At 45.0% G+C, this 21,353-nt stretch overlaps 2 protein-coding genes across 16 annotated transcripts in view; both read right to left on the reverse strand.

The window, feature by feature from the left end:
- Synd (protein kinase C and casein kinase substrate in neurons protein Synd) overlaps positions 1-21,353 on the reverse strand; it is a 193,792-nt gene that overhangs the window by 73,270 nt on the left and 99,169 nt on the right. For 14 of the 15 annotated variants that reach the window (XM_069331805.1, XM_069331816.1, XM_069331803.1 and 11 more), the window contains one exon: positions 14,157-14,238. The exons of the other annotated variant lie outside the window; for it this stretch is intronic. The gene's annotated coding sequence lies outside the window, so the exon portion shown is untranslated. The remainder of the gene's footprint in view (positions 1-14,156; positions 14,239-21,353) is intronic. 15 annotated transcript variants of the gene reach the window in all.
- Positions 3,066-21,030, reverse strand: LOC138368699 (merozoite surface protein CMZ-8-like). Its single transcript, XM_069331420.1, has 3 exons — positions 20,856-21,030; positions 13,341-13,529; positions 3,066-3,253 (listed from the first exon to the last, which is right to left on the reverse strand). Exons 1-3 carry the CDS (start codon positions 21,028-21,030, stop codon positions 3,066-3,068), a joined length of 552 nt encoding a protein of 183 aa, XP_069187521.1.

Consider the following 21,353-nt stretch of genomic DNA (forward strand, 5'->3'; position numbering starts at 1 on the left):
AGCTTAGCATGAGAGAGAGAAAACTGAGATCAAGCTGGAGATGAGAAGAATAGAAAGTAAGAGTGCTAGAACAGTAGAAAGATAGAAAGGATGAAGGTAGCCATCCATTCCAGTTCAGTAAATACAAGACAAGGAAAGGAACTTGTCTGTACCATAATATTCATTCATGTTAGCTTGTGCTTGTTCATTAAAATATTAAAACCAGTAAGCTCACAGGGCTCTCCACTCTAGCCTTCAAAATAAGAAGTTTTAGAGAACAAAATTAAAGACAATTTAAAAACATAAGTGGATATCAGAATATCAGAGAGAGTGAGTGAGAGTGTGTGTGTGTGTGTGTCACATTCGGCTTGTGGTTTATGCAGGTTTGTGGTTACAATTGAAACTCGAGTTCTCCCCTATAGTGAATTGATTTGATGAAAAAGATTTTTGATGAATGTGAAACCGTAAAGGACTTTAGACCTCCTGGCCTATTGTACCACCAACTGTGTAACTATTTTATTGACTCAGGTGTTCTGGACGACATCCTAACAATTTACCCAAAATTTGCTTGTCCATTTTAAAGAATGAAGAACAATTTCTACTTATATTCTAAGCTGCATCACTTATGAACCCATCCCTGCCCTTGTGTGGCAGTGCACAATAGAAAGTTGTTTTCACATATCCACACATTAAAACATTGATTGTAACCGTGATATATATGTGCTTCAGCCTACAGTTTAGACCTATTGTCTTATGTATGACCCTCTGTCCTGCGTGACAGTGAATACTAGCATTAACCTCAATTTAATAAGACTATCAAAATCCTCAGATTAGGCAAAATTGTAATTAATTTTGTCAATAAAGATGTTAATAATAATAAATGAAAAAGATTTCTGATCTAGGACCACCTATCTGGTATTGGGCGTAAATAGTCTCGACTATCCAATACTTTTGAATAGTCTGGTGGTCATTTGGTCAGGGTACTAAATAGATATAGATAGACAGAGATAGATAGATCAATCAATCTCGCCCGATGCATACAATAACGTGTAATGACTTGTAATTTCCTATAATAACAAACGCAAATCTTAGTAAAGTCTTAGGATGGGGTATTTTGTCAGGAGGCTGTGCGCGGGAAAATGAGAAAAAGCCTTAATGCACTAGTCCTATGAACAATATCGGGTCCTTGAAATGTCTATAAACTCGACTCTGTTCCCACATGGAGTCGCCCCTTCCCATTTCTGCAACACTCCACACTAGCCACACCTTGTATTCTGCCTCCCCCCCCCCCCCCACCCTGGTAAGTATCATACCACTGAGTTACCAATCCACTTTTCCCGCCACCGGTACTGTGGCCGCAGAGTCACCACGACCAGTGGTAGGTGGCATCTGATCCCTTCCTGGGCAGCGAGGCCCCTCTAGACACCTGCCTGCTACAGGTCCACAATGAGGCTGTCACTCACGCCTGTGGGGTCCCGTGCCTCCCCCTCCAGACAAGGGGGAGGGGGGGGGCAAATGAAGGGTAAGATGAATGAAGGGGGAGGAGCAGAGATGACGCCCTCAGTAACAAGGTGTGGGAGACGGAAGTGTTTAGGAGGATGGGAGGGGGGCGTCGGAGAGTGCGAGCCACACCAGTATCGCAGGAAGGTGTCACACCCTCCCCCCCCCCCCCCCCCCCCCCAACACCACACCAAGTACTTTATTCCCCCAAGTGGAGAAGACGACACAACAAAAGTAAACTTGAAGACTTGTTCAAAGAAAACGTTTAGCTGAAAAGTTAACTTATTATTTGAAGAGACCTCGTAGTGTCTTGGGAAATGTCATAAACAATCTTCAAGTAATGCTTTAACTTGTTCTCGACGAAGCTGTATATTCGCTGGTCTAGTCATCACATATTAGCGCTATGTGAGAAATATATATGGCCTGGTAAACTGTCAGCGTGCGGGGCGCCTCGCACACACACACACACACACACACACACACACACACACACACACACACACACACACACACACACACACACACACACACACACACACACACACAAGTTCCTTAACACAGTTTCTGAAAGTGTGTATATTATAGGTGTAAGGAGTTACCCAAAGTCAAGTTACAAACCAGACGGGGCAAGTTCGTACTACGATATGTTCACCACATTTGTAAATTGGTCATTAAGGAACCTGCTAGAGCCCGGATCAGCACCCATGATCCCATCTGCCATATTAATTAACACAATTCAAATTGTCAGTATGCCTGAATTTCCCATGATAGCTCGGAGATACTAATAGCAAAACAAGTCATAGATACCTGGAGCATACCTGGAGAGGGCTCTGGGAGTAGTTCTACTCCCGGAGCCCGGCCCGAGGCCAGGCTCGACTTGTGAGAGCTTGGTCCAACAGGCTGTTGCTTGGAGCGGCCCGCAGGCCCACATATCCACTACAGCCCGGTTGGTCCGGCACTTCTTGCCATAACTCATCTAAGCGCCTCTTGAATACATCCACATTCGTTCCGGCAATATTTCTAATGATTGCTGGGTGGGTGTTGAACAGCTGAGGACCTCTGATGTTCAGACAGTGTTCTCCGATTGTGCCTATGGCACCTCTACTCTTCACTGGTTCTATTCTGCAGTCCCTTCAGTATCTTTCGTTCCAGTATGTTGTTATTTTACTATGCAAAATTGGAACCTTACCCTCCAGTATTTTCCATGTATATATTATTTGATACCTTTCTCGTCTCCTTTCCAAACAGTACATTTTTAGAGCTTTGAGACGGTCCCAATAATTTAATGTTTTATCGTTTCTATGCGTGCCGTATATGTTCTCTGTACTTCCCCTAATGCAGAGCTCTTCCCCGCTCTGAAAGGGGAAGTGAGTACCAAGCAATACTCAGTGATTTAAATAGTATTAGCATTGATGTCGGGTCTTTGGATTTGAATGTTCTCATAATTCATACCAACATTTTCCTGGCCGCCGCTAAATTTGTCAAGTTCACTAAATGCCAGGTCGTCTGACATAATTCCCAGATCATTAACATGTTGCTTTCCCTCTATGAGTAGGTCTGATTGTGCCCTGTACGTTGTGTTTCGTTCAAGTGCCTCGTTTCCACCATTCCTGGAACTTGTCACCATTAAACATCATGTTATTTTCAGTTGCCCAATCGAAGACTGTATTAATATCTGCCTGCAGTTTTTCAGTGTCTTCTACAGAGGAAATTTTCATGCCGATTTGTGCATCACCTGCAAAGGACGACACGAAGCTGTGACTAGTATTTTTGTCTATATCAGATATAAAGAAAGATAAATTGTTAAACATATATTGTTTAACATTCTCAATCTTAAACTGGGTAGATTGAAGTCTCCAAGGAAGATAATATCTGGAGCTGGGTTTGCTAGGTTATCAATGATACTCTATTTTGTGCATCTGTTATGTGAATTTCTCAACCGTTGTATCTGGCAGTTTACATATTAGGATAATAATTAGGCATATTTTTTCTACCTTGATTCCAAGTACCTCTACCACCTCATTAGTTAAGTTAAGTAGCTCTGTGCACACCAGGTCCTCTTTAATATACAGACTGTTGGGATCGAACTGTCGGAAACCCAACACATTTAAATAGGTTTGTTCTGTAAGTGCTTTTCTTATGCTTTGTAATCCAACTGGATACTTTTGATTTTTTTCAGGTGTCAGCCTCAGCATGACCTGTTGTCAGGTGCGATACACTTAATTCTCCGAGATCTGACTGAGGACAAGAAATAATTTTGGAGAAGACTAATGGATATATTCAGCTATATCACTAAAACACGGAGGTACATTATATGTACAGTTAAAGATATATATATACTAAGACACTGTACTTGTATGTACAGTAATATATACACCAAGACACTATGTATATGCCAATGAGATGGCCGCCACTCGTCAGTCGATTCAATTCTTAAGGACCATCTACTTTTCGGACTGGGTCCAATAATCCAGAACAGCGGTAGATTTCTGAGACGTCATACGGAGTCGACCATGCCGCTACGTCCTAAGGTCCGTGTCGCTGGAGATGTGGGAACACACTGTCACAGCTGGGGGTAAACTGGTCACACGACGACGGCATGTCCACCGAATAGGAGTGAGTAGAGTACTGTTCAGAGTACTGTTCAGTTCATGCTCTGACCAGCACTCATTACCTCGCCCGGTGATTCTGATTGGCTAACAGAATTCCCGCCACCGGACGAGCCACACCGTGCTGACCGTTAACGACCTTCACGGTCGTTAACCTTGTTCTCCCTGTAATATTTTTATTATTATTATTATTTTCTACCACAAACGTGGCCAGACATTTACAATGCTAACCAGCATATATACATTATCTTCTGTCCTTCATGGAGTACAGAAGATAATATTGAAAGTATTACTATTAAATAACAGTGCCATTTTTTTACGCGACGCAATAACACGATAAGGCATTCCGTAACAAGACGTACTCCTCCATTTGACCTAGTTTCTCTATCACATCTATATAAATTATAATTTGGAATAAATCCATATTTCTTCCAAATATAATTTGGAAGATTTCACTATCCATGTAATCTTTCGAATTAGTTTTCATGAATGCCCTAAATATTGAATTCGACTCTTCTAGAAAGCCAATTTATGAACTTTATTTCTTGATTTTGACTTTAGGCCTTGTAGGTTTGCAAATATGAATGATTTCCCATATTGTGTCACTAGTGGTAGTTCTCCCCCTCTCCACCCTGACCCAGGGTGTGCTGTTAGGGCAATGGTTCGTCCAGTTTTACCTTAAAACTTGCCATTATATTCTGCAAAATAACAACCACCACTTTGCAATCCCACTCGCTTTGGATCTTAGGCGTAGCAGGACATGTCTTGCAAATTTTTATATTTAAAAGACGCGAAAAGCATCTATCGGATTAATTTAGAGAAAAGATTATATACGGTCTTCCTGAGTGATACTAAAGTGCTTTTAGCATTTTTAATCTTTACTTTCTATTAAAGTGTTTTATTTCTACATAGCGACTTTTGCTTATATTGTGTTGATTCCGGGGATTAATGTCTCCGCGGCCCGATTTCTGACCAGGCCTCCTGGTTGGTAGTCTGGTCATCCAAGCTGTAAGACGAAGCTGCTCTCAGGAAAACGAATAAATCACAGCCCGGTTGATCAGATATCCTTTGGAGGTGTTTATCAAGTTTTTTTTTGAACACCGTGAGAGGTCGGTTAATTTATATTTAGAGAGCGTTGAAAACTCTTGAGCTCTAGATGTTGATAGTTGGCTCTAGGCGGACCTGTCACCAGAAACTCCCTGGCAGTGGGCGTCCTTGACCTTTACTCAGGCCACCTTTGTAGTAAACACCTGCCGCCACCCACCCCCCCTACCCCCTCCTCCACACACACACGTGCGTGCGTGCGAGCGATCGCCGTCTGCAGCATGTGCAGCGTCATGGAATATATGCGCGCCCTAGAACCTCTCTCAGTTCTCGCCCAGGAAACCTCCCGCCTTCCCCTCTCTCTCTCTCTCCCAGGTGCAAACGCATACTTCCGCATGCAGGGAGTGCCACTCAGCCAGGCAGCAGGGAGTGCCCCCTCAGCCAGGCAGCAGGGAGTGCCCCCTCAGCCAGGCAGCAGGGAGTGCCCCCTCAGCCAGGCAGCAGGGAGTGCCACTCCGCCACCCTCCCACTCATGGCCTCAAATAATCAACTGCATCTCTCGGGACATAAACAATAGCAAGGTTCTTCAGCAACACCCCCGCAAGTCAGAGCTCTCGTCCAGCAACACTCATCATCCCAGCAACACTCCCCGGGGAGCCGTGAGCAACAACACTCCCGTGTCCTGTGATAATTATGCTAATTATCTCCGCCAGGATCTCCGGCAAAACTACACCGGGGGAGGAAACAAGTGTGGGTCAAGAAACAGAAGAAGGTGCTGCTATATGAAACACAGTGACCACTACTGAAAATGTTGTCACTCTCCGTACCCCTTCAGCGGCCAGCCTGCCACAGTACATAGCAAGTGTATGAGATGCAGCACCACGACGTATTAATGCCTTCATACACAATGGGTAATCAAGACGAGCGGGAGCACGCAGGACACAGGTGTGACGCAGGTGTGACGCAGGTGTAACTGGAGCAGATGATGATATCCGGCAAGCCACAGTGAGAGCCAGACGTGATTCAACCCCATGGCATTTAATCCTTCACACTCTTCTTTTTTTCCTTTCCTCCTTCTTCTCCATCTGCCTCCTCTTCTCTCACATCTACTACCCCCCTCCCCCCCGCCCCCCGCAGCGTGTTGTAACGAGGAAAAGGCATCTGTACCCCCCCCAACCAACCAAGGGAACTTGTAACAGACGATGCAATCAACAAGAATTTAATAGACATCAGTGGAATCTCCAAACAGGGGGAATTAAATGAAGCTAAGGATTCTGCCCAGCAAATTCTATTATAGTAATGTTTGTGCCAAACATTCCATGACTAATTACTGATGAAATGTTCGCCGGGATCTACGAGATCATAAGAACACAGAGGGTGGACTCACCATCTTATTTAAAAGTAATGCTCCAGATGCCAATAAATTTGCAGATTACATCATAGAACAGTTACCGGGGATAGGAAGGGATGGGGAGTGTAGGAAGCCAAGGTTGTGGATATATACAACCCCCTCCCCCCCCCCAACACACACACACACACACACACACACACACACACACACACACACACACACACGAACAATAAAAACCAGCGTAAACAATATTTAAGGAGCAGCAGATGCGACTCACAGGACGAGAGCTAAACTCCTCCTTATGGAACACTTCAACCATGAGAAGAGAGGCTGGGAATCACAACCCCTCGGAGGGTGTCATGGGAAGTAAAACTGATAGAAATACTAAACAGACAGAGAGAACGAGCGTTACACAACTGAGGGTTACAAAGGCGGGGACCAAGAGCTATCAGGTCTATGATCCTGCAGGCACAAACAGATGAACACGCACAAACCTGGGAACAAGAGAGGCACGCATGGTGTGGGCCGGGATAACGTCCAACCCCTGAACGTTTCAGCGACACTTTCAGCGATAATCTGAAGCCAGTGCCAAGTACGGCGAGGATTAACGCCGTATACTTGGCGTTGTATTCATCTACATTGTAAACCTAGGGAAGGAGAGGTGTCCACGGCGTCTGAATCAGCTCAAGGTAATGTACAAATGTACAGCACGAGCTGCTTAAAACTCTTACAAACCAGAGATTCACACCAAGATGAAACACAAGTTATAGTCCAGCTTGTCTCTTTGCCACATCCCCCCCCTCTTCTCCCTCTTCCTTCACCCCCCCCCCCTCCCTCCCTCCCTCTCTCTCTCTCTCCTCTCACCGGTCTCTTAGTCATCACACTCCCCCTCTCTATCTCCCTCTCACATGTAAATTATGCACAACTAGCCTCTCCCAGCACTGCCACACCTGCACCACTATTGCCACACCTCTCTCGGCACCACCACACCTGCCACCTGCTTGATGGGGTTCTGAGAGTTCTTCTACTTCAAGCCCGGAACGAGACCAGGCTTGACTTGTGAGAGCTTGGTCTACCAGGCTGTTGCTTGGAGCGGCCCGCAGGCCCACATTATCCATAACAACCCGACTGGTCCGGCACTCCTTGGAGAAAACAATCTAGTTTTCTCTTGAAAATGTCCATAGTTGTTCCGGCAATATTTCTTATGCTCGCTGGGAGGATGTTAAACAACCGAGGACCTCTGATGTTTATACAGTGTTCTCTGATTGTGCCTGTGGCACCTCTGCTCTTCACTGGTTCTATTCTGCATTTTCTTCCATATCGTTCACTCCAGTACGTTGTTATTTTACTGTGTAGATTTGGTACCTGGCCCTCCAGTATCTTTCACGTGTATATTATTTGGTATATCTCTCGTCTCCTTTCTAGTGAGTACATTTGGAGAGCTTTGAGACGATTCCAATAATTTAGGTGCTTTATCGCGTCTATGTATGCCGTATGCGTTCTCTGTACTCCCTCTATTTCAGCAATCTCTCCCAACCACTTGGGCTGGACGGTAGGGCGACGGTCTCGCTTCATACAGTTCGGCGTTCAATCCCCGACCGTCCACGTGATTGGGCATCATTCCGTACACCCGTCCCACCACAAATCCTCATCCCTTCCAAGTGTCGTAATGGGTTGACGTTTTCCCCTAATAGATCCCTTTCCCTTCCTGCTCTGAAGGGGGAAGTGAGTACTGAGCAGTACTCAAGACGGGACAGCACAAGTGATTTGAATAGAACAAACATTGTGATGGGATCTCTGGAATTGAACGTTCTCGTAATCCATCCTATTATTTTTCTGACTGACGCAATATTTGGTTGGTTATGCTCCCTAAACGTTAGGTCGTCAGACATCACTGTTCCCAAATACAGTACTTGATATGTTGCTTTCCTACTACGGACAGATTTGATTGTGTTTTGTACCCTGTGTCATGTTTAAGGTCCTCATTTTTACCGTACCTGAGTACCTGGAATTTATCACTATTTTCTGCTAACCAGTCGAAAACTTTATTAGTTTTCTACCACCACCACCACTGCCACACCTCTCCCAGCATCAACACACCTGCACCACCACTGCCACACCTCTCCCAGCACCACCACACCTGCCACACCTCTCCCAGCACCACCACACCTGCACCACCACATCTCTCCTAGCACCACCACTGCCACACCTCTCCCAACACGCACCACACCTGCACCACACCTCTGCCAGCACCGCCACACCTGTGCCGCTGACCAGGGGCCTGGACGAGGGTCAAGGCAGTGTTGGAGGGCAGGAAAGGTCCGGTGCCAGTTAAGCCGTTAAGAGCTCCCTGAATAATTGACTCCAACACTCACATTTTTCACCCGCCAACTCCCGTTTTGGAAGTCAAATGAAAATTTCACATTGTTCCTATCCTTTGTCTATTTACTATGCTCTTCTCTCAGAATAACATGCATCATTTTCTAAAAGGTTTTTAACAAAAATGTAATACAAAATAACTATTCTGTACTATAATTAATAAATTGATAAATTTATAATACTTTTAAGAGACAAGATGAGAGATACAACATGCATAAATATTCATTCAAGAACATACATGTTGAGTGAAGTTTATGTAAATACAAAGTGTATATAAAATAGTTTAGTTGAACCATCCAGTTTCATGAGCAAGCAGCGGCAGAGGCGGCGGCGGAGGCGGCGGCAGAGGCGGCGGCGGAGGCGGCGGCAGAGGCGGCGGCGGAGGCGGCGGCAGAGGCGGCAGCGGAAGGGTTGGGGGGAGCTGACAGTTGTAGGGGGGGGGAGAGGGGGCGCTGACAGTATTAACTGTCTACCTACAAAGAACGTCGCTTTTCGCTCGTATGCGTTACATACGGCCAAAAATTGTCGTACTAGAAAATGGAAGCGGCTCACGAAAGTGACGTACTGTCCCGTTTTCTGTTTTGGGTCCTCTGGCTTAGTCTGATAGGTTAGGACCAGGCTATGACTCATACGTCAGGCTGCGAGCAGCCGCGTCCAACATTCTGGTTGACCAGTCCAGCAACGAGGAGGCCTGATCGAGGACCGGGCCGCGAGGTCGCTAAGCCCCGAAATCACCTCAAGATAACCTCAAGAAGATGGTACTCACATGTTCTATGAGAAAATTTAGAAAATGTTCTTAAGCTTCACTAGAAATTTAGATAATTTATTAATCGGTTCTTGCAATTTTTTATAAATATAGAATTGGAGGAGTGTGGGACTTGGGACGGAGCGCCTAGTTACGCTGTCTATGGCTTCCCCAGCGTCCAGTGGGGTTAGTGGGGTCTGATATATGAGTTATGACATCTGGTAGCACGGCCATCAACTGATTTGGTTGTCAATCTTCAGTGTGTCATTACTAGTTACTGTTCAAAGTACTTTAAATTTTAACTCGATGTTCCTATTTCTCTAGTGAGTCTCTCGTTGTACAGTTTTCTTTCTTTCACAGGGCTCTTCCCACAGGGCGTGGGAAGAGCCCTGTGTTTCCCCTCAACACGTTATTTTGTTTTTGTTTTGTTTAGAGATATATACAAGAGTTGTTACATTCTTGTACAGCCGCGTAGCGTTTCCGGCAGGTTCCTGGAATATGATCCCCGCCGCGAAGAATAGTTTTTACAACCAAGTACACATTTTACTGTTGAGTTAAACAGGCTACAGTTAAGGATTTGCGCCCAGTAAATCCTCCCCGGCCAGGATACGAACCCGTGACAAAGCGCTCGCGGAACGCCAGTACTACACTGTACTACGCTGCGGGTTCACCATCGTGTAGTGACCTCCAACTAAGAGTTCATCATAGACTAACATGGATGACTACTGGAGGAAGTGTACAAGGTACCGTATACACAACACAGGGAGAGGAGGGCGAGCGTGGTCAGGTACGCTGCGTCACCGTCACCCTCTGGCTTTGGGCGGGAAATACCGAGGACTGACGCACCTGCCAACTTCAACAAAGCCGCTTACCCCAGTAGTGAAAATTGATTCAATTTTATTGTAACTTCCTAAAGTATTCAGCTTGGAAATTTCTTTAATACCGTTTGCTTTCAATTTTGTTTGTTCAGCCTAAATTTGGCTTGTACCTTGAGGTTACCTTGAGGTTACCTTGAGGTACAGATGTGGTTCTGGGAGGAGTTCTCCCCAAGCCCGACCCGTGACCAGGCTTACTAAGAAACATTTGTCCAAGTAATCTATGTAATGTTTCAGCTGTAGATAATGACTAACCCATCCAAGACGACAAGGGTCCATGCCGTCATTAATCAATTATCTGGTGCCATTAACGTCATACACGATACTGATCTAATGTTTGGGTGAGGCTGGCACATCCTCCCAAGTACTTAAAGGCATGCGTTAAACAAGGAATATTAAGCTGGACCTACAGGGGCAGCTCTAGCGGACAATACTATTACTCTCTATTCTATTCTTTGGCCAGAAGAGACGGCTTGCTAAATCACTCTACTCTTCTCAAGGCCGTTAGAGCACACGGTTCCCACCAGGATCAAGTACGTTACCTGGTTGATGGGGTTCTGGGAGAAGTTCTACTCCCCAAGCCCAGCCCGAGAGTCCCAGACCAGGCTTGATTTGTGAGAGTTTGGTCCACCAGGCTGTTGCTTGGAGCGACCCGCAGGCCCACATATCCACCACACCCGGTTGGTCCAGCACTTCTTGAAGAAAACAATCTAGTTTTCTCTTGAAGATGTCTACAGTTGTTCTGGCAATATTTCTTATGCTCGCTGGGAGGCTGTTGAACAACCGTGGACCTCTGATGTTTATACAGTGTTCTCTAATTGTGCCTGGGGACTTGTATTACCACTGCTACCTTATTCAATCTTGTGTTGTTGATATCCTCAAAATGCATCCGGAGTCTGCCAGTGCAGACCGCTTATCCATGCCTCTGTATGACTAACCATCCTGTGTGATGGGGATTTTTTAGCATCACCTAGTTAGCTTTTTTGACACACTGTACTCCACTTCATATAGTCTAGGGTAGCTGCACAAATGCAGATGTACCTCATGTATTATTAAAAAAAAAAAAAAAAAAAAATCTAATTGTGCCTATGACACCCCTGCTCTTCACTGGTTCTATTTTGCATTTTCTTCCATATTGTTCACTCCAGTATGTTGTTATTTTACTGTATAGATCTGGGACCTGGCCCTCCAGTTTACTGATACAATAAAATACATCTTAAAGGGATAGAGTAACTTAGGCTATTTCTACCAGCCCCCCATCTCTCCCCCCCCCCCCCCCCCCCACCGGCCACAGGTGGTGTTCCAAAGGAAGCGCAGGTGTACTTGTACACCTGCGCCGGCACGTATAACTAGATAATTAGACTGTATATCCAAATACCTTTAATAAACCATGGGCCACTTAGTACCCGGGCAATTTTTATGTATTCGTATAATTATTTAAATATGTAGGACTATGTATATAAGTTCAATATTAAAAACTTTCCATGTACTCCATGTTTTTAAGTAAAATACAAACAGCATATATTTTTAGATTACATATCAGGTGGGGGGGGGGGGGTACCGGCTTATAGAGCAACAGGTCCTCACACTAGGCTGTTTACAGCAGCGGCCGTCCTCCCCTAACGGATTCATCAATTTTCACATACTGTGTATTAAAAATTGGTTTGTTCTCATATATAAATAATTATTATTATACTGTATATCAATATTCTAAGTACAGTTAGGCGTAGGTTAGGTTAGGTGATCAGCTTCTGTTGGGGATTATTCAACCCGTTCTCGACAAGTCCATTACATCCAGCGGTCGACCCCACACACGCATTCATAAATTTTTACATGTTGTACATTAATTAAAAACAAGAATGTTCTCATATATAAAGTAATATTATAATACATTAGCATATTGTGCCTATATAGGCATAGGTTAGATTAGGTGTTTAGGTTCTGATGGCTATTATTTGTCTTTGTAGTACGTGGGTGAAACATTTACAGCGTTGTGGTTGGAACAAAACTCGTCAGTGAAGCACCTGTTCCGGAAGTGTTCGAACGAAATCAGTTGTGAGTCGTGTGTAAACCGTTTTTCATTCAAAACAGGGGGTTTGGCGGGTGCATGGAACCACTTTTGGGTCTTTGTTTGGAGGACGAGCTGCATGAACAAGGGGTTTGGCGGCTGGATTAACGAGCTTGGATCTTTGTATGCTAGGACGGGCCTAATAGAGTAGGTGTAACTGGTGGGAGTAGTGAAGCAGCCTTGTTGCAAGTGACAACATTAGCAAGCTTGCCCAGTTGACTACTGTACAGGAACACATCGGAGACGGAGAGCAGCCCAGCTTAGTGAGTGAAGGTGGTCTCCCTCGGGGTCACCAGCTACGCTCTCACCATTAGTGTGGGGAAGCGCGTACCTCCAGCAGTGCACCTGCACCACGCCACACATTATTCTCAACTATTCATATATGATTTATCAGCGCGGCCTGTCTCCCCTCATGATCTTACGCCACGCAGCTCGCTCACTATGTGTGCTCTTACCAATCTTTTATCACTACTGTGTTTATGGTGACGATGGCTATGACAATAGTGTTGCAAGCACGGTACATACACGGGCGCCGCCACGCTACTATGGGTAACTAGTATAACACAGGACCCAGAGGTGGGCGGGAGCGCCCGCCTCCCGGCCACGCCCTCACACATTAATACCTGGTGGTAAGACGCCCACGCCACGCGCCCGTAATCCTTATCCTCATCATCACCCGCGTCTCTTTACCCAGGTAATAACCGTGTATTCATGCCCGTGCCACCTCTTGGGTGGCTTAATCTTCATCAATTAACCCAGGTTAATTGATGGTGTGTCAAAGGTGTGGCACCTTGTGTCAAAGGTGTGGCACCTTGTGTCAAAGGTGTGGCACCTTGTGTCAAAGGTGTGGCACCTTGTGTCAAAGGTGTGGCACCTTGTGTCAAAGGTGTGGCACCTTGTGTCAAAGGTGTGGCACCTTGTGTCAAAGGTGTGGCACCTTGTGTCAAAGGTGTGGCACCTTGTGTCAAAGGTGTGGTACCTTGTGTCAAAATAAAAATGTAAATAATTCGAAAGGGTTAAATATAATGTGGAATATTTAACACCCTTATTCAGCGATTTTATTTTTTATTGACAAGCTTAAGTATACACAACAAATAGTGAGGTAACAAGTGTGAGTGAGCAGAGCGCGCGCGCATGCACACCTCACATGAAAATACTGTTTAAATTAAATGTCAACTCTGGTGTTTAGAAACATTATGGCTCATCAGGCAGAATCAGAGGAACTGTGTACCCGGAAAGTTTGCACTTGTGCTGATGTAATTATTACTAAATGTAAACTTTTAGCAAAATGTTTCACCTTGCATCATCGTGTATTTTAATATACAACAATCCAAACTCTAAATCAGCAGCATAGCAAAAAATAATATAGAAATTTAACATAGAACGTGTCTACAGGATTAGGAATCCTTGGCTTGTAGGTTCATCTACAGGGGTTGTGGTCTGCTGCTCCAGGGGTTAACACCTCCGCCAGGTGGCTGTCGTTTTAGACTCGCCAACTAAAAAGTTGCCAGTAGCACGGGCTATGGTGAGCCCGTCGTACTCACCTGGCACAGGGATGTGTGGGATCCGCGAGGTGTTGTGTGGTGAGGCGGGTGTAGGGACTCACCTGGTGAAGTGTTGGGTGGGCCTCAGTAGGACATATCGGCTCCCCAGGCCCCGGCTCCCACACTCCGGCCCTCGCTCAACACCTGCAACAACAATGTTACCACTTTAGTCCCTTACCTCTCCCTCTACCGCCACACTCAACACCACTCACCCCAACACCACCAATAAACCTCACCCATTAAATAACATGACTATAAGGTACAACACAACAACTCAAACCACAAAATAATTACCACTAAACTATTTTTCGATTGCAGCCAACCCAAGGATACAAACAACATTCTTAAAGAACATTATTATGTTCTTAAAAACAATACTCGTTATAAACAATATGAAATATTCTTACCAAACAAATACCGTCTCAAATGTGTTAATAGTGTGTGCCCCCAGCCTGTGTCACACACATCTACAACACGTGTAGTGAGATCTAGTTCCCCATACAAGCTTTACTGGGTTGGACAAACCGGAGAACAATTTTTTACTTGTGTTACTTTGACAAACTTCACTAACCTAACCTCCCTAGGCCTAACACACGCTATCTGAGGCCTAATATAGTACATATGTGCACTATACTAGACCTAGGGATATTTAAGTTAGTTTTTAGCTTCATTTATTTTAAAACAATTCCTTACTAGTCAGTATACTACTAAATAAAAGCTAAGTATGTACGAGTTCGTGACTATTGAGGACAGTCACAATAAGTACTATCTAAACAGGAGGATGGGTTGACAACGCCAAAGAACAAACACTTGAACACACTAAAGAAGAAGTGAGAAAGCGATTGAAAGTCAACTCCAAGTGTGCCCAATCAGACTTGCACAACACGTGCACACAACTCCAGCAACAGCGTCTCTTGCATGTCAATAATTCCTGGGAGAGGACGCCCCACGCTGCCCCCCGCACCCGCCCACACCACCACACACAACGGCCACAACACAACCTTGATGTGTTGTGAGCGCTGCCCACTCAGGTATCCCCGGGGCAGACCCGGTCGGCCGAGCGGACAGCACGCTGGACTTGTGATCCTGTGGTCCTGGGTTCGATCCCAGGCGCCGGCGAGAAACAATCGGCAGAGTTTCTTTCACCCTATGCCCCTGTTACCTAGCAGTAAAATAGGTACCTGGGTGTTAGTCAGCTGTCACGGGCTGCTTCCTGGGGGTGGAGGCCTGGTCGAGGACCGGGCCGCGGGGACACTAAAAAGCCCCGAAATCATCTTAAGATAACCTCAAGATAACCCATCTCCAGACACGAAGGCCCAGGGGGTTACACCGCGGCGCAGGCGATAAGTTCAAGTTCTAACAAGTCAAGCCTGGCCTCGGGCCGGGCTTGGGTAGTAGAACAACTCCCAGAACTCCATCAAGCAGGTACCTCACCCTAGGTCACCACCACCAACTGTCCATCATCAATAATGAGATGATACATACCAGGAAGGAGGTCCAGCTTCCGGAAGGAGCGTGTACACCCGGGAGGAGCGTGGGAAAGAAGGCGTTGGGGTGAGAAAACTGAGAGAAGCGCTCACGGTGAATCGGCTACCTGCGTCTTAACTGTTGCTCAGCTGCCCGTTATGACCGACAAATTATCGCCAGGTTTTCTGGGGTGGGAGGAGGCTATCGCCCCGTCCTCACTCCCTCGCTGGCACGCCTGTGGGAGGCGTTATCTTGAGGTTATCTTGAGATGATTTCGGGGCGTTTTAGTGTCTCCGCGGCCCGGTCCTCGACCAGGCCTCCACCCCCAGGAAGCAGCCCGTGACAGCTGACTAACACCCAGGTACCTATTTTACTGCTAGGTAACAGGGGCATAGGGTGAAAGAAACTCTGCCCATTGTTTCTCGCCAGCGCCTGGGATCGAACCCAGGGCCACAGGATCACAAGTCCAGCGTGCTGTCCGCTCGGCCGACCGGCTCCCTACCGGCGTGGCATCACCAACCTTACTAACTCCTCGTACTCCTGGGGGCGCGCGCAAATAAAATCAACAAGAATGAAAGAAAACATCATGGATCAGGTTTTTGAAATCTCAAGTTATCTTGCTGTGTGTGTATGTATGTATGTATGTATGTATGTATGTATGTATGTATGTATGTATGTATGTATGTATGTATGTATGTATGTATGTATATTGTGGCATGGTTCACCACCCAAACGTTTCTCTGATACTCAAGTCTGAAACCTTTCAAAAAATGTCTGTGGGACTTATGTTTGCGCCCACTGATATATTTCCTTTTCCTAGTTTATGCACTGGTGAGTACGCAATATTTTCATTTACAATAACGAACCGAGAGCTAAAATACTTGCGGGATTTAAACTGGACTGGTGTTCCCAGTTCCAAATACAAACCGCTAACCAGTTACCGGTGACAATAATCTGCACCGGATAGCCCAACATCTGCGTGGTCTCCGTACTGAATGAACCGAAACTTTTTGAGGTCAAATTAAATCGGCAGCGACGTAACATGAAGGAACCACATCCTGTCTACCCGGACGGCCACAACCTCACGCCCTCCGCTCATCTTCCCCACACCGCACCGGAACCTTACTATCCAACAAACCACTTCAAGGCTGCTCATCAACAATTTTAGAACGCATTACTTTTTTAATACACAAAACCAACGAAAAAGCAAGTGAGGAAGAAGGGAGAAGTGATATTGCTAGTCAAAGGTAACATTAGGGAAATGAATAATTGGAAAGTAAATGACTACAGATTATGTCACACGAATAGCAACACAGGTGAAAATATAGTGGTCTTTGATGCAAAACTTCCAAGGAACAACAGACAGAGGTAGCCTGTGTTCGCACACACCCACACAACTAAATAGAGCAATTGAATCTAATGCAAATCTTCCTGGGGTACTACAGTATTATCAAATTAGACGGAATAAAATCACTACTTAGAACATTTCAAGGAAGTCTATGGCCCCTTCGTAACACACCTAATAAGGGGTAATCGACCAGTGGACAAAGAGGAAAGTTTACCATGAGAAATAATAGCCTGGTGGACTGAGAGAACATAGATGAACATATAGTGTAAATAAGCCACAGAGGTGAAGAGATTCACCATAAGAATGATAAACAGTGAGCTGTAAGGGGATATTCTTGGAGTAACCTCTATACACACATTCAAGAGAAAATACGATAAGATACATAAAGGAACTTATTCACTGGCTTAAACAACACACAGCCACAAATACTCTGAGCTCACGACAAGAAGGGCCCTGCAAGGTCGTCCTGGTCTTGCAGGACATATACATATTCTGGGGTGAGAGTTTTCAGTCGCATATAGTCCTGGGGACCATTCAGGCTGCATGCACACATATATATATATATATATATATATATATATATATATATATATATATATATATATATATATATATATATATATATATATATATATATGTCGTACCTAGTAGCCAGAACGCACTTCTCAGCCTACTAGGCAAGGCCCGATTTGCCTAATAAGCCAAGTTTTTGTGAATTAATTGTTTTTCGACTACCTAACCTACCTAACCTAACCTAACGTTTTCGGCTACCTAACCTAACCTAACCTATAAAGATAGGTTAGGTTAGGTTAGGTAGGGTTGGTTAGGTTCGGTCATATATCTACGTTAATTTTAACTCCAATAAAAAAAAATTGACCTCATACATAATGAAATGAGTAGCTTTATCATTTCATAAGAAAAAAATTAGAGAAAATATATTAATTCAGTAAAACTTGGCTTAATAGGCAAATCGGGCCTTGCATAGTAGGCTGAGAAGTGAGTTCTGGCTACTAGGTACGACATATATATATATTATATATATATATATATATATATATATATATATATATATATATATATATATATATATATATATATATATATATATATATATATTATATTATATATATATATAATATATATATAATATATATATATTATATTATATATATATATAATATATATATATATATACACATACACACACACACACACGTACGTCCCTGATGTCCTTGTTACCTAGCAGTAAATAGGTACCTGGGAGTTAGACAGCTGTTACGGGCTGCTTCCTGGGGTGTGTGGGGAAAAAAAAGCAGTTAGTAACAGTTGGTTGATTGACAGTTGAGAGGCGGGCCGAAAGAGCAGAGCTCAACCCCCGCAAGCACAATTAGGTGAGTACACACACACACACACACACACACACACACACACACACACACACACACACACACACACACACACACACAAGGAGAATACCATTGACTGTTTACACAAAGTTAAGTATTCCAAGTATAAGGCGAGGGGCGTTACGGGCGAGGAGAGATACGAGTGATAGATGAAGCTTCTCCACACAGCCACAGTCGACCTTCAGTGCTGGCTTATGGTTACACACGCTCGCTTAACTCCTGCACGATCTACAACATAATCCTTTTCAATACAGATGTCTTATGTAAGTGATGTGTGTGTCGGACTGCGAGCTGCAAGCCCTGGAGACTTGGGGCTCTTGTGGGCTGGTCATCCACCACCACAACACTCGTGTGAGAAGTTTTAGCAATAAGGAAAACATTTAAATATATTGTTAATTAGTGAACTCGTCGTCTTAAATAATTGTATATTTCGTTTAGCCCACTTTCAAGGTGACTCCCTACAATACAAATCTGACGCTGTCCCTCACCCTCTATAGTCACTAGGTAATGGCATATACCATCACTCTCATGCTGACATTGTCATTTCATTTATACACACCCCCCCTACCCATCCCGTACGTGGTGGTGGAAAGTGTTACCGAGGCACAAAGTACCAAAATTGTACACGTACGATTTTCATGAAGTCTGGAATGAAATCAGGGATGTTATTTCCTTAGAGTTCAGCGCGAGATCTCATGCGCACATTAACACACTGGAGACTTAGTTAGCACGGACACACAACACACACATAAGACATACACTTTGCACAATGCATAATTATCAGACCATTCAGACCCGTTGGCATGAGGTACTTGGAGCTTTGCAATTACTTTATTCACTCTTGTGTTGCACCCAGAGTCTGCCAGTACAGACTACTCATCACATGTCTCTGTATGACAAACCATCCTGTGTGATGGGAATTTGTAGTGTAACCTTTGGTTACGTGTAACCAAAGATTGAGAAAAGATGAACACGTTAGTAAGTACTTGCGTAACTGCTTCGTGAATCTGGCCCTAGGCCTCCTGGTCACTTATAAATCAGCAGCACGAAGCAAAGATATTTAGCAGCTGATCCTTGCGTTCAGGGGAGGGGGAGGGGAAGGAAGAGGAGGGGTGGGGGAGGGGGGGGGGGGGAGGGGGGCGCAGTAACCGGAAACGCGTCCCTGTGACTATCGGAACACACCCACATTACAGAGGAAACCGCGCGGGGCTGGTCCTGAATGTGGCAACACTGCCTGACGCAACACCGCTACTCCGTACACCTACACCTTCTGTGAGTACACCCCCACCAGCTGACCCATTCACACGCCCCATAGGCTTCTAAATATTTAGATCTAGACGGTTAATATAAGTCTCCCCAGCACATCCGGGAACACGACCCAAGTAATGCAATAACTCCACGGGGTACAATGATCACAGGTGCTATAATGGGTATAGGCACAGAGTATAATGTGTTGTGTGATGAGCGAGATGGGTGGTGGTGGTGGTGGTTGGTATGTATGGTGGTACCTGATCAGCTAGGCTGTGACTTGTACCTTAGATTGCGTGCACCTGCGTCAAACAGCGTACTTGGCCAGATTCTCCCTCACCGATAGGTATAGTGTGTTGTGAAGGTGTTGTAGTGGGGAGGAGTCAGTGATGGTGGTGGGTGGGTGATCTGGGGCATGTGCAGCTATATACTTCATATACTGGACCCTTGATAAAAAATGTTGTTACTTGAGGCGGCCGGCAGATCTACATATCCATTAAAACCAGTGTTGGTCCGGTACTTCTTGTAGTAGTTTTAATTCAGATCCACGAATAGGCTGACTTGTAAATACTTCCTGCACGGTAAGTGGACAGTTTGCCTCAGCGGGGGAGAAGAAAACTAATGGGCGCCCTGGATCTAAATCTTAAGTCCAAAAGAGGAGAATAGTGCCGAACAAACGCCCACACAACATTGTGAACTCCTCCACATAAAACACATCTGTCCGACCCCACCCTCTTCCTTCACGTTCCTGGCACCATCCCAGGGCCATCAAGCCACCTTCCCCCATCCACAATTTAACTTTATCTACCCTGTCGATTACTCGTAAAATTTTGCAGGGAGACATGATCACTACCTGTAGGTAGTGTAGTTACCTACTACTTGTAGGTAACCTACATAGTTTAAAGAGTAATCGACAGGGTAGATAAAAATAAATTGTTTAACACCGAGGTACTCGAACAAGGGGACAGGTGGAAACTATGTGCCCAAATGAGCCACAGGGACGTTAGAAAAAACTTCTTCAGTGTCAGTAGTTAATAGATGGAATTCATGAGGCAGTGATGAGGTGGAGGCTGACCCCATACACAGTTTCAAATCTAGATATGATAGAGCCCAGTAGGTTCAGGAACCTGTACACCCGTTGATTGACAGTTCAGAGGCGGGACCAAAGAGCCAGAGCTCAACCCCCGTAAGCACAACTAGCTGAGTACACATCAAAAGTCCTTCTATCATCACTATCTTCACTGCTTTCCCTTACACTCCATTTATACCAAACTGAATAACCTGGATTGTACCTGGATGAGGTTCTGGGGGTTCTTCTACTCCCCAAGCCCGGCCCGACACCAGGCTCGACTTATGAGAGCTTGATCCAACAGGCTGTTGCTTGGAGCGGCCCGCAGGCCCACCACAGCCCGATTGGTCCGGTGCTCCTTGGAGAAAACTATCTAGTTTTCTCTTGAAGATGTCCATGGTTGTTTCGGCAATATATCTTATACTTCCTGGGAGGATGTTGAACAACCGCGAACCTCTAATGTTTATAGAGTGTTCTCTGATTGTGCCTATGGCACCCCTGCTCTTCACTGGTTCTATTCTCCATTTTCTTCCATATCGTTCACTCCAGTACGTTGTTATTTTACTGTGTGTGAGCCTTTCACACTAGAGATGCTATACCAATGATGATACTTTTCAAGATGCTAGTGCTCTCTAGAGTGGAGTACCGCTGCACAATGACAGCCCCTTTCAAAGCTGGAGAAATTGCTGACCTGGAGAGCGTGCAGAGATTCTTTACTGCT

This window comes from Procambarus clarkii, chromosome 26 (genome assembly GCF_040958095.1).
Source record: "Procambarus clarkii isolate CNS0578487 chromosome 26, FALCON_Pclarkii_2.0, whole genome shotgun sequence".
NCBI lineage: Eukaryota > Metazoa > Arthropoda > Malacostraca > Decapoda > Cambaridae > Procambarus > Procambarus clarkii.